The sequence below is a fragment of the Porites lutea genome, chromosome 12 (assembly GCF_958299795.1).
Source record: "Porites lutea chromosome 12, jaPorLute2.1, whole genome shotgun sequence".
Lineage (NCBI taxonomy): Eukaryota > Metazoa > Cnidaria > Anthozoa > Scleractinia > Poritidae > Porites > Porites lutea.
The window spans coordinates 4,658,488-4,672,925 of record NC_133212.1 but is presented as its reverse complement, the minus strand read 5'-3'; the positions used below and the strand labels follow the sequence as shown (position 1 = coordinate 4,672,925).

Genomic DNA, 14,438 nt, shown 5'->3' with positions numbered 1-14,438 from the left:
ATAAAATGCATTTCCACTCCACTTTGAAAGGGTGATTTTTTGTGTTAAAAGATTTTGATCAATCACAAGAGTTGAAAACAATAGCCAAGAAAAGTTTACAATTTTACATGTTCCCCACAGAGGATTTCTTTGTTATTGAAACTGAGACCAGATTTTGTTATATGGAAGATGGTTGGAAAGTAAGGATGAATATATGTACTGCTTTATGAAGTTTTGTTAACTTTTGCTGTTTAAGGAAATCAGAAGTAAGTACAGACAATAGAAAAGTTAGCACCTTTTTGCATTCCAACTTGTTCGTTGCCGTTGTTGCTATCGTTTTTATCTGGACCGTTTCTTAATATTGGGTTCTTTGTTGTTGTTAAGCTACGCAAAAACGGGCAACAAAAAAGTGCAACCTGTTTTGCAACATTGATGCAAAATGACTAATTTTACCACCCTCCTTTACACCTGTTGCAACAAATTAGGTTTTTGCAAGATGCGCGAATACTGGCCGTTCATTGGTTAAAATTACGCGGAAGTCATGCCATACGTAAAATTTATTCACTTCATTCAGTTAGTCACTTCCTGCAAAACAAGTCTGCCTTGGGCAAGTAAAACAACATGCGCAGATTTTGTTGTAAAACGTATAATTTCTTTCTGCTCTCTGCAACAACTTTTCGCAATCTGCAACAACCCAGTTTGTTGCAGGACAAAGTTGACTCGTGGGTGGTAAAACGCGCAAAATCGCCATTCAATTCCTTTTGCACCTATGTTGCAAATCCAGTTGCTAGTTGTTGTTGCTTGTTTTACCGTACCTTTAATACAAATTGCATCCTTCAGGGGCGGATGGAGGATTTTGTGATAGGGGGGCCTAGAGATATACCATACAGTGGCAATATGGGCGAGAAAGCGCCCATCAGGACTGCGAACGGTACACTTTTCGAGGGAGTTTCGGGCGCATGCTCCTCCGGGAAGTTATTGAGATTGAAGTTATCTGAGATGCAATCTAGTACATTCAGGACGCTTAAATTTAGCAAATGCCTGGATTCCATATTGAACATGCAACGCTGAAATATGTAATAAACCACGTACAGGTGTGGTTGTGGTCAAAGAAGTAATATAACAGTTTATGATGCTATCGGGGGCCGAAGCCGATTGCAGCGAGAGCACAACCTCCCGGCTAAGGCGGTCTCATTGTCTGCCTGAAAAATTGTCAAATCTAGTTTGTTTGAGACGGATAGTACTGCATGCATTCTGGGAGCTTTGGTCATTTGGGACATAAAATGGAGGCTTCGAATACAGATTCTTTTCTTATTAACAATGTTTATTAAAGAAAATATATTTAAGTAACAAAGCTCGAAGTACCATCCGTCACGCATTTACAAAAGAAAAAAATTTCCCAGACAAAAGGGAAGCCCGGGACCCCTTGGGCCCACCCGTAAATCCGGCCTTGTCCTTTAATCATCAACAGCTGCTGAAACCAACGCTTAAAGTTCCTCCTGTTAGGTGCAACAGCCATTATTAGTGAAAACCACCAACAAATTCTTGAAAAAAAGGAAAGGCAATATAATATTGGATTTACTCAAGCATGTTGGATAAATACACAGGCAACGCTTTAATGACCATGCTAAAGGCTGAACCTTTTTTGGCCTATGCATCCTGCTGCTGTGCATGTTAAGCTGGAATTATGGTCCTCTTTGATGAAATTCTCAAGAAGGGTTTAAGTGTTACTATCACTGACAAAGTCAAGGTCATACATCATCTCATCTTGGGTAATCTGTTATATTGCTTATTTGCTGTAAATGAAGGTATAAGATCCTTCAGATTACTTCAATGTAAAATCAGTTCCCCGGCCTGTGGGACAACATTGATGACCTCAAATTCCTTGACCTGGGACACTGCCATTGACATAAACTCCCCTCAATCCATAGGGTTTTTGTGACTTCTACTGGTGATAATCTACTGTGGTGGGACTGTGGTTAAATGTAGTCAAAAGCACCCTAGAAATCAGAGAAGGTGGAAACTAATGATCATCCTATTTTAAAGCGTATCCTCCCCATTCTCCGCACGGCTTCGCAGTTTCTCTGCCATAACTTTACTTGCGCCAAATAACTATCCCGCTGGCTACACAGGCTACCTTCAAAAGGAGGTATAAGGGACTTGCTTTGTCAGAAATTAGCAGCGGGAGGGGGGTGGAAACAGAGGGAGGGTCACAACTTTTTGAGACTGCAGAAAAGGGAGGAGTCATGAAAAATGAGCTGTTAAAAGGGGGAGGGTCATGCAAATATGTGTCCGTGATCATGTAGAGGTTCACCCACAGAAGAAAACAGAAGTTCATTATTTTTAAAAAAACCTGGGAGAAATTTTTTTTAAGGAGAGTCGAGTGATCAGCTGTCAGAATCAGAGTCGGACTCTTAATGCTGTCATCTAAAATGTATGTATATGACATTACAAAGAACAGATTAGAAATATATTTTGAGCTTTCATAATACTGACTCACCCTGGTGTATTGCAAGAACTAAATTTTATCATTTATACAAGACCGGGAGGGTCATGATATTTTAGGCCCTAGGTCAAGGGGAGGGTTAGCAAATTTCACTCCCATTGCAGGGATGGGTCACCTCATTTCCGAACCCAAATTTAAAATTCCCACCCCCCCACCCCTCCCCCACTGCTAATTCCTGACAAGTCCCTAACTAGTATCGACTGGAATCAGTATTCCCAAAAAGGTTCCCAACTGAATCTGCCCCTTAGTCTTCTCATGCATAAATTATGTGCATGCGCTGCATGTGAATCAGAGGATTATGACATGACCCGCTTTGGGAAAACAAAAACATACCAGCTGGTATATAGAGCAGGTTTTATTTTTTCGCTTTTTTCAGGCGAGCAAAGACGAACCCGAAGCGGGCGTAGGGTGCTAGAGACACTCGAAGGAACGCCCGCTTCGCGTTCTCCTTCGCTCGCCAAAAAAAGAGCGAAAAAATAATCTTGTTCTGCAGACCAGCGAGGTAAGGCAAGTGTTTCCGAAAGGGGGAACAGAATTCGGGCACGCAAGAACGCAAAGAAGGCTTGGTGTTCTTGTTTTGCATTACCTGGACCTGTATTCGTGGTCGTCAAAAATTCTGCTCTCTCTCTAATCCATCCGACTGTTCCCGACCTTTTCCGACCTAATTCTGCCTTTGTTCGGTCCATTGTTCGGTCCAGTCCCTACTGTTCTAAATCGAAGCCTCTCACTTCCGCCAACATGGCCGACCTGACTGAACCGATGACAGCAGATCCTGCAAAACATCGTGAAGACCTGCTTGAACGCCTCGATGCTCTGAGAAGAAAGGAAACCTTTTGCGATGTGACAGTTGCAGTGAACGGCAAGGAATTCAAAGTTTACAAAGTCATTCTAGCTGCGGCCAGCCCGTTCTTCCTTTCGCTTTTGGAAAGCGACATGAGAGAAAGAAAAGAACAGCTGATCGAAATCAAGCTTGAAGAGGCGACTGCTTCCGTTATGGAAGACGTGCTACAATACATCTACACTGGAAATGTTACCGTCACCGAGGAAAGCTGCCACAATTTGATCGCAACAGCGGATTATCTTCTTTTACCTGGATTACAAACATTGGCTGTTGAATTTTTGAAAGAGAAAGTGACAGTTCAAAACTGTGTCTTCAATTATTACTTTGCTAACAAGTATCGTTGTATGGAGCTGACAGAAATCTGTTGCAGCGTGATCAATTTGAATTTCAGTGATGTGCTGAAAACTGATGATTTTTTGAACCTTGACATGAAGCAAGTAATGGAATGGGTGTCTAGTGATGACATAAATGTGAGAGCAGAGGAAGAGGTATTCACGGGAATTGTACAGTGGGTGTCCCACAACAGAAGCGAGAGAGAAAGCTGTTTTCCTGATTTGATTCGTCAGGTCCGCCTAAGACCTTTATCACAAGACATTCTACTAAAGAAACTTGTAAATGAAGATCTTGTTACTACGAATATCGAATGCATGAACTTTGTCTTAAGATCCCTAGTTAATTCAGACAAAAATCTTTCCAAAGCACCAAGAAATTGTTTGAAGGTGAAAGTTGAAGGAATTTTTGTGTGTGGCGGCAGGAATGCCTTGTGTTACATGCCCTGTGTAGACGAGTGGTATCAGATGGCAAACATGACCTTTGAGCATCAAAACCATGCTGCCATACAATACAAGGATAAGCTGTACATCTTTAGTAAACAAAAGTGTGTGGATGGCCACTTACGTGTAGCAGAATACTATATTTCTTCCACAAATTGGTGGGGTTCAATTCAAACAAACTTTGAGTACGATGAACAATTTTCTACTTTGGCAATACTGAATGGTTACTCATCCTTATATGCTCTAACCAATGATGAAGAAGTTCCTGAAAACACCATATTCACATATGCTCCTGATATGAACAAATGGGAAATAAAAGGAAACGAGAGAAGTCGATGGGGAGCTTGTGGAGTGGCACATGGACAATACCTTTACATTATAGGTGGCACTACTAGAAGTAATACCACAGCAACTGGATTAACTAAAGTAGAAAGGTTTGATCCAGATTTTGAGATTTTGGAAGAGGTCGCATCTTTGAATGAGGCACGGCATGATGCATTTGGAGCAGCCATGAATGACAGGATATATGTTGCAGGTGGAATTCAATTGAGAGAGCAGAGAAGTATACTGCTGAATACATGTGAGGTGTACAATCCATCAACCAACGAATGGTGTCTGATGGGAAACCTCTGTGTACCACGTCATTCTGCAAGCATGGTGTGCTTCAGCGGACGTATGTATGTCATTGGTGGCTTAAAGAATACCTCCAAGTATTATACAGCTAGAGAGTTGTCAGTTGAAATGTTTGATTCTGAAACAAATGAATGGAAGGAAAAAACAACCATACCTGTTGCCAATGAAAATGGAGAAGAAAGGAGGAAGCAAATACACTACAAAGCTTGTATTGCATCAGTTCACAAAGATGTATTAGAGAAATGCATTTAAACCGTGATGGATAAATGTGTCAGCCCTGTCCCCAGTTCAGTTCTACTATGTGAGTAAGTGGAAGATGCTTCAAACAGAATGTAACAGCCAAATCCTGCTGACAAGCCTGACAGGAGCATCACATCCAAACTGGTCACATGCAATGAGGATTCCGGAAATTATACATTTGTAAATGTAAAGAAAGGGGAAAGAAATTTCTTATATACCATATTCTTACTAATTATCACTGGTTTCATCATCTTGTTTTTTTGCAAAGTAAAGTGCAAGCAAAAAGCTATTCCAAATACAGAGATCAATTCTATTAACCTTGACTCCACAGGCCCATTCTCAAAGTACCTAGGATGAAATAAACCGTACTCACAGCTTGATAGATCTCCCAAGAAGGACTTCTGGTCACAAAATTAGATTCAGAATCTGAACTGGGCCACCCACTGGTTACTCTCTGCAGGGAATTAACTATGTAACAGCAAACGTGATTGGCGTCATCAAAGAACTTCTGCCCATGAGACTGAAAACTAGTTTCGATGTTCTTAACAAACAATTCAGAGTGAGCTTCCTGTGTCTTTTAGAAGTGTGGCTCAGCAATCTCTGGCTCAACTTCGAATTTGAAAACATCCGACAACTGAATCTAAGTTGCTTGAGGAAGACACTTTGCTTTGATTTATCTGACCAAAGGACGTACTTTGAATGAATGTGATGATTTGCTATCCTGCTTTGTCATGCTGGGCTCAGTTCTGCAGTGTTGTTTGCACAGTGTTAGATTCTCATGGATAGTACCCTGGGTGCCAGGGTTTTTGTCTTTCTCTCCTAATTTCTGATAGTTTGTGGTGCTGTTTATTTGCTACAAAATCAGCAACTAATAATCTTTTGTTTTGCATAGCCATTCTGATCTGTCTGGTAATATTTAGTTTGACCTGGTACAGTGATACCTGCATCGTGGACCAGAAATACATGTTATCCTGAGTGTTGGCTTCTAAAAACAGCTAGTTACAGAGTGTGTTCTTCTGTCCTTTTTATATGGTTGAAACAAAAATTTTGGGTTTTTTTGCAAAGGAATATGTGACAATTTTAATAGCATTTTCCTCTCTAAGTGAACTTTTAGGCAATTCTATTTTCATGCATCGCAGAGGCAGAGCCACGTACGATCAAATCTCAGCTGTCAGAGTCAGTGGAAACTCATAACTGCTGTGACCAGAGGTTTTTTTTTTTCTCTCAGCACTAACGAGAGAAAATTATGAAAGAAATTAGGAAAGAAAAAAAAAACCTCTGGCACCCAGGAGAATTGGAGAAAAGAGGTGTAGAACTCACAGCATGTTATTGTTTCGTGGTCTCCAAAAATTATGCAGACACTGTTGATATGGCAGTTTTGCATTTTATTTTAATAAAGAGGAAAGGTATTCCTTAGGGTAACAGTTCAACTAGTTAGTAATTGGCTGTTTTATTCCAGATAATTTAGCAAACCGGCCGTAGGATTCAGATCTTTAAGTTAGTGGGGAGCCCGCTCATCCAAAAGGGCCTGGCCTCGAATGTAATGGCTTGAGAATGGCCCCTCCACTAGACCTACGACTAAAATGACATGCTCAAAAGATTGCTTATCTTTGCCTGCGATGACGTTGTAAGTTCTTACAGTGTACTTAACTAGATCCACGTTGTTGGAAAGTTTATAAGTGGTATCCATTGGACAAATTACTATCCAGTGGAAATTGTTAGAGTACATGATTGCATTATCTACCAGATAGACTTTTATCCACTGGAAAAAATATCCTTCTTGGATTCTTTCGTTTTGCTTTCAAAAGGTCAAGGCTGGAAAGGAATCAAATTGGAGATCAGAAATTATTCGTTTAGTTAGGGATATATATAGTATGGAGGGTGTTTAAATATGTGATGCATATGATGAATAGCCATATTTTTCCGTATATTAGAAGCAATATTTTTGTGCCAATATTGATGAAAGGTTTGCTTTTATGCATCATTGAGTACTAAAGTATTCAAAAAAGCATTAAAAAATATGCCATTCCCAAGCCTTTCTTGTGAAAATTAGTCTTACTTGCGTGAGAATAAAAATTCATTCTCATATTATGGATCCTTGTTTCTACACAGAAGCATGGAGCAACTTGGAAATGGTCTGATGTGCTCAACAACGTACCTGGCAAGTTGCTTAATTTAGGTGTTTCATTTAAGCAGTTTTTAGCTTAAATTAAAGAAGTGGTATAGGCAAATACCAAGAGTGAGCTTTCTGAAAATCGAAAGTGAGCGTTTTAATTATTTTAGGAAAATTCTACCATTATATAATATTTCTCTATTTCTTTTTTAATAGCAGCCTCCCGCGATTTTAAACATTAAGTTCTGTTAGTAATCACCTAATCTTTTTCTACTCCATATCTATGAGCTAAAAAGTGAGTATCTGACATGCAAAACACTAGGTGTGGGATTTTAAGCTAAAATAGTTAGAATCGAACAGCTAGAATATGGTTACAATGCATCTGTAATAAAACCATGACTGTTTTGTCTTAGAAATTAAGGAAAAAGTAGTTTTTCTAACTAAATATTGTGTTCTTTGTTGTTGTTAAGCTACGCGAAAACGGGCAACAAAAAAGTGCAAACTGTTTTGCAACATTGATGCAAAATGACTTGAAAAGTGATGTTGCTTATTTTACCACCCACCTTCACACCTGTCGCAACAAATTAGGTTTTTGCAAGTTGCGCGAATACTGATCTTTCATTGGTTAAAATTACACGGGAGTCATGCTATACATAGACGTTATTCACTTCATTCAGTTAGTCACTTCCTGCAAAACAAGTTTGCCTTGGGCAAGTAAAACAACATGCGCAGATTTTGTTGCAAAACGTATAATTTCTTTCTGCTCTCTGCAACAACTTTTCGCAATCTGCAAAAACCCAGTTCGTTGCAGGACAAAGTTGACTCGTGGGTGGTAAAACGTGCAAAATCGCTATTCAATTCGTTTTGCACCAAGTTTGTAAATCAAGTTGCTAGTTGTTGTTGCCCGTTTTACCGTACCTTTAATACAAATTACATCCTTTTTTCCATTCATTCATTCATTCTTTATTTGCCATATATACAAAACTTTTCCTACGCAAGATTGGAATGATATGAGATAAAAGAAAAAGTAAAGTAAATAATCACCATCAGCAGCTGAAACCAACGCTTAAAGTTCCTCAAAGTCCAAGTTCCCCCAAAATTGTATTATTATATAATTGTTACTGAAAAACTCAGAAAACCATAAACACCAGGGTTGTTTTGGAGCGAATTGGAAAGGTAAAAGCGTATCAGGTTTAAGAAAACTTAACTGCGAGCAGCCAAGATAATTTGTTTGTGGTTTCGCGGTCTGTTCAAGTGTCTGGCCTGAGAAAACAGCGGACATTTCGCGACGTCACCACTGGTTTCCCGCAAAATGACGTCTTAGAAACGAGCGCAGAAATTCCATACTGATCACGCGTCACTACCCAGATCTGGGTAGTGTTTCTGATTGGTCGTGCCGCGTGAGAAATGTTCTTCAACCGATCAGAAGCACTACCCAGATCTGAAAAAAAAGCCAAGAAATTGTTCTTCTTCACGTGACAAGTTATAAACTGTTGAATTTCCGTATAAATGATTTTTCTTGAGTGACTAGTCTCAGACTAGTTGGACGCCTCCCCAGTACTACAAATGACCGATACCAGACTCTCGAAACAAAATTGAGTGGTTTGTGAGCTAGGAGCCTTGTTACTTTTCAACAGGTTTTAATTCTAAAATTTGCCCTCGAGCCCGAAAATTTACTGATACTTTCGAGAAACGGGTCCCAAGTTTCAGCATGAGTATGAAATTTTTAGGCCGGCGCTGTCAAACGCGCTGAAAATGGTGCAAAAGCGCAAGCAAAAATGCATTTCTTGTTGTGCACTGAAATGTAGTATCGTGAGAAATAATTCTGTTAGTTTTGGGGCTGGGAATAAAAACAACGCATTTATGTTATGCCATTCTGCATGGCATGCAACATGTGGACTAATGTATTGTAGGTTTCTGGGAAACTGCCCACTTACCCCTCCTCTAAGCCATCATTTTGCCTAAGGTGAGAAGTAATTGTTAATGTTAGCTTAGGGGAGAGGTAGGTGGGCAGTTTCCTAGAAACCTTAATTGATCACAACTGATTGCCTTTTTTTCTCATAACTCAAAAGAAAATTTCAGTCAACGTTAAAAAGTAAAGATAAAAACTTCATTTATCCCAAGATACAGTAACAGTAAAGGTACCAAGGCCTTGCTCAGAGAAGCATGACAAAGTGAAACAAAATTTGAGATCGGCAGAAAATTGGGTTAAAAATTACTTATGTTATTCTTTAATTTACCAGACATGTTTGGACGATACATGCGCCATCCTCAACGTCAATCAACGTTAAAGTTTAAATAGCGCGCCCTTTTTTTTTTCATCGTTTGTTACATTGGATAAGTGACTTCAAAAGCAATCAGTAATGATTTCAAAATATGTAACACTGATAATGGCAGATGTACTGTCGAAATATTTCTGGCAACTTGAAGTAAGTTGTGTTGTTTTCAGGACGATATAGTGTTGCCCCTTTCGATATACTTTTATGTACCAAAACTAATTTGACTACAGACTCTTTAGCAGCGTGAAAGCAGCGGCATTTCTAAAATTACGCTATCTTTTTCATTCAACTGAAATGTTACGATCCTGGAATTACGTATTTTATGTATTTTTGTTAAATAGACCTTTCATGTATCATGCTCCACTTTTGTCCACCCGAGCCTCGAGTTGGTGCCTTTGTTTACAGAAATGCGGGAAAGGTATATTGTAGAACATTTTGGCTTTGTTACAACGGAGCTGATTTGCTCTGCCGGCTGAGACTAGTCCTGCTGTGCTTCTAGAGCAGTGTGTATATTTCGTTTTCGATGTTGTAATATTGAAATAAAACTTGTCTCAGGAATATTAAGGACTGCACGTTGCGCTCACGACTTTCCTGAGAGGTGAAATGCTCTGAAAAGCCGATAAATCACAAATATTTCATGTTTTCTAGAGCTGTTATAAGGCTTTTCCTTAGTGGAATGTGACTGGAATGACGAGTTTTCCTGGACCCGGCTTATCCAATCTTCTTATTGGCTGACTCTCTTGTGTTTGTTGAACTGTCCTTCGTGGATTATAGGCAAGCGGTAACGTTCTGATCTGCTCGTGTGTTAAGGAATGCGTCAACCACTCTCTTTGGATGTTGCTTTTCTTCCCAGACAAGGCAGGATCTTGTACGTCAATGGAAAAGCTATAAGCATCGTTATTAGGAATAACAATTCCACCAGGCGGCGTACCCTGTTTGAGTGTAAGGTGCAATGATTCGTCATCGCTGTCCTTTCTGTGCATTAATGCTACCGCCTCATCAGCGTCCTTAAACTCTCTTTGAGAAGCAGGCAACTTGTTCGTTAATCTACCATCTGACATTTCACCCGATAACTCGACGTCTTGATTATAATTTAATTCAAATTTCTCTTCAGAGCCTTTGTTACTTGGACCAGAAAGGAGTACTACGCCACCACTAGTTAAATAATTATTAGGCCCTGTCAAGTTTTGTGATTCTTGGATATCAAAGAATGTTCCTCTTTCTTTCATTTGGTTCGTTAAAGGTAATAGCGGTTTGCTTTGCTGTACTTCCTTGGCCGATGAGAAACCGACTTTATCTTCTGAAAATTTACTTCGTGAACGCAGTGGTATTGATCCGACCTCTTCGCGCGTCATAGAGTGTGTGACCCAATCTCCACCACCACGTTTACCGATTTCTGGAGGTAAAGCGCTTTCTTTAGAACCTAATTTACCTCTGGAATTTCTAAAGTTAGGAATAACCAGTCTACCTGGTGAAGCAATATCTTCCTTTAACGAAGAATCAGCATCGACTGTCTGAACAAACTGCAGCTTAAAAACTGACCCCTTATTTGACCGAGTAACACACACAGATTTAGCGTTTCCACTTTTCAATGCGTCATCTCTCGGTTTTTCCTCCGAAAATGCTTTTTCCGAAACATTAACGATCGTCCTATAAGGGTTCTGATTAAAAAGTACCCCTTGTAGGGAACCTTTCCTCCCAGCGAAAAGTGCTTCTTGTTCTCGTCTTTGAAAAGTTGAGCTGTCCTGATTAAAATCGGGAATAATTATTCTTCCTGGAGTGGAAAAGTAAGCCTTGTCAACTCTCTGCGTTTCTTGTTCTTGAAGGAATTGCACCTTGTCTGTCGGCAGCTTGTTGACTGGAGGCGGCAGTTCTAAACGGAGCTCTTCTTGTTTAAAAGTGTGCGTTATCCACCGTTCTGCATTTCGCTTTTCCACTTTAGGAGAAAACACTGCCTCTTGAACCTCCAAGGTAAAGTTGTGCTGCTCGAAGTCAGGAATAACAAGTCTGCCTGGCGACACTCCATCAGCCTTTGCAACTGGTTGCGTATCTTGTTTTTGAAGAAAATGTAGTTCATCTGCTGTCAGCTTATTTGCGGGTGCAGGCATTTCTGAACGCAGGTCTTCTTGCCTAATGGTAGTTGTTATCCACTGTTCGGCATGAAGTTTCTCTGTTTTGGGAGGCGGCGGCTTTTCGTCCACCCTGAAGGTAGAGGTTTGCTTCTCGAAATCGGGAATGACCAGTCTGCCTGGTGAGGGACCGTCGACTTTTGTGGCTGGCTGTGTTTCTTGTGTTTGCAGAAATTGCACTTTATGTGCCGACAGCTTGTTGGTTGGTGGAGGCGGCTCTGATCTTAGCTCTTCGTGTTTTATTGTGTGCGTTATCCACTCTTCGGCTTTGCGTTTGTCCAGTTTTGGAGGCGGAGATGTTTGTTGTGTTTGTAAGGTTGAGCTGTCCTGACTGAAATCGGGAATGATTATCCTTCCTGGTGTGGAGAAGTTGGCCTTGTCAACTCTCTGCGTTTCTTGGTCTTGAAGGAATTGCACTTTGTCTGTTGGCAGCTTGTTGACTGGAGGCGGCAGTTCTGAACGGAGCCCTTCCTGTTTAAAAGTGTGCGTTATCCACCGTTCTGCATTTCGCTTGTCCACTTTGGGAGAAGGCACTGTCTCTTGAACCTCGACGGTAGAGCTGTGCTGCTCGAAGTCGGGAATAACAAGTCTGCCTGGCGACACTCCATCAGCCTTTGCAACTGGTTGCGTATCTTGTTTTTGAAGAAAATGTAGTTTATCTGCTGTCAGCTTATTTGCGGGTGCAGGCATTTCTGAACGCAGGTCTTCTTGCCTAATGGTAGTTGTTATCCACTGTTCGGCATGAAGTTTCTCTGTTTTGGGAGGCGGCGGCTTTTCGTCTACCCTGAAGGTAGAGGTTTGCTTCTCGAAATCGGGAATGACCAGTCTGCCTGGTGAGGGACCGTCGACTTTTGTGGCTGGCTGTGTTTCTTGTGTTTGCAGAAATTGCACTTTATGTGCCGACAGCTTGTTGGTTGGTGGAGGCGGCTCTGATCTTAGCTCTTCGTGTTTTATTGTGTGCGTTATCCACTCTTCGGCTTTGCGTTTGTCCAGTTTTGGAGGCGCAGATGTTTGTTGTGTTTGTAAGGTTGAGCTGTCCTGACTGAAATCGGGAATGATTATCCTTCCTGGTGTGGAGAAGTTGGCCTTGTCAACTCTCTGCGTTTCTTGGTCTTGAAGGAATTGCACTTTGTCTGTTGGCAGCTTGTTGACTGGAGGCGGCAGTTCTGAACGGAGCTCTTCCTGTTTAAAAGTGTGCGTTATCCACCGTTCTGCATTTCGCTTGTCCACTTTGGGAGAAGGCACTGTCTCTTGAACCTCGACGGTAGAGCTGTGCTGCTCGAATTCAAGAATAACAAGTCTGCCTGGCGACACTCCATCAGCCTTTACAACTGGTTGCGTATCTTGTTTTTGAAGAAAATGTAGTTTATCTGCTGTCAGCTTATTTGCGGGTGCAGGCATTTCTGAACGCAGGTCTTCTTGCCTAATGGTAGTTGTTATCCACTGTTCGGCATGAAGTTTCTCTGTTTTGGGAGGCGGCGGCTTTTCGTCCACCTTGAAGGTAGAGGTTTGCTTCTCGAAATCGGGAATGACCAGTCTGCCTGGTGAGGGACCGTCGACTTTTGTGGCTGGCTGTGTTTCTTGTGTTTGCAGAAATTGCACTTTATGTGCCGACAGCTTGTTGGTTGGTGGAGGCGGCTCTGATCTTAGCTCTTCGTGTTTTATTGTGTGCGTTATCCACTCTTCGGCTTTGCGTTTGTCCAGTTTTGGAGGCGGAGATGTTTGTTGTGTTTGTAAGGTTGAGCTGTCCTGACTGAAATCGGGAATGATTATCCTTCCTGGTGTGGAGAAGTTGGCCTTGTCAACTCTCTGCGTTTCTTGGTCTTGAAGGAATTGCACTTTGTCTGTTGGCAGCTTGTTGACTGGAGGCGGCAGTTCTGAACGGAGCTCTTCCTGTTTAAAAGTGTGCGTTATCCACCGTTCTGCATTTCGCTTGTCCACTTTGGGAGAAGGCACTGTCTCTTGAACCTCGACGGTAGAGCTGTGCTGCTCGAAGTCGGGAATAACAAGTCTGCCTGGCGACACTCCATCAGCCTTTGCAACTGGTTGCGTATCTTGTTTTTGAAGAAAATGTAGTTTATCTGCTGTCAGCTTATTTGCGGGTGCAGGCATTTCTGAACGCAGGTCTTCTTGCCTAATGGTAGTTGTTATCCACTGTTCGGCATGAAGTTTCTCTGTTTTGGGAGGCGGCGGCTTTTCGTCTACCCTGAAGGTAGAGGTTTGCTTCTCGAAATCGGGAATGACCAGTCTGCCTGGTGAGGGACCGTCGACTTTTGTGGCTGGCTGTGTTTCTTGTGTTTGCAGAAATTGCACTTTATGTGCCGACAGCTTGTTGGTTGGTGGAGGCGGCTCTGATCTTAGCTCTTCGTGTTTTATTGTGTGCGTTATCCACTCTTCGGCTTTGCGTTTGTCCAGTTTTGGAGGCGGAGATGTTTGTTGTGTTTGTAAGGTTGAGCTGTCCTGACTGAAATCGGGAATGATTATCCTTCCTGGTGTGGAGAAGTTGGCCTTGTCAACTCTCTGCGTTTCTTGGTCTTGAAGGAATTGCACTTTGTCTGTTGGCAGCTTGTTGACTGGAGGCGGCAGTTCTGAACGGAGCTCTTCCTGTTTAAAAGTGTGCGTTATCCACCGTTCTGCATTTCGCTTGTCCACTTTGGGAGAAGGCACTGTCTCTTGAACCTCGACGGTAGAGCTGTGCTGCTCGAAGTCGGGAATAACAAGTCTGCCTGGCGACACTCCATCAGCCTTTGCAACTGGTTGCGTATCTTGTTTTTGAAGAAAATGTAGTTTATCTGCTGTCAGCTTATTTGCGGCTGCAGGCATTTCTGAACGCAGGTCTTCTTGCCTAATGGTAGTTGTTATCCACTGTTCGGCATGAAGTTTCTCTGTTTTGGGAGGCGGCGGCTTTTCGTCCACCTTGAAGGTAGAGGTTTGCTTCTCGAAAT

General features: G+C 41.7%; 1 protein-coding gene across 1 annotated transcript; it reads left to right on the top strand.

Moving 5' to 3' along the window:
* The first annotated feature begins 3,223 nt into the window (after positions 1-3,223).
* LOC140921942 (kelch-like protein 25) lies at positions 3,224-4,984 on the top strand. Its single transcript, XM_073371955.1, has one exon. It carries the CDS (start codon positions 3,224-3,226, stop codon positions 4,982-4,984), a length of 1,761 nt encoding a protein of 586 aa, XP_073228056.1.
* Positions 4,985-14,438: the final 9,454 nt, after the last annotated feature.

Excerpts from the sequence above, each read along its gene's own strand:
- LOC140921942 (XM_073371955.1), top strand. The coding sequence starts at position 3,224 with ATGGCCGACCTGACTGAACCGATGACAGCAGATCCTGCAAAACATCGT.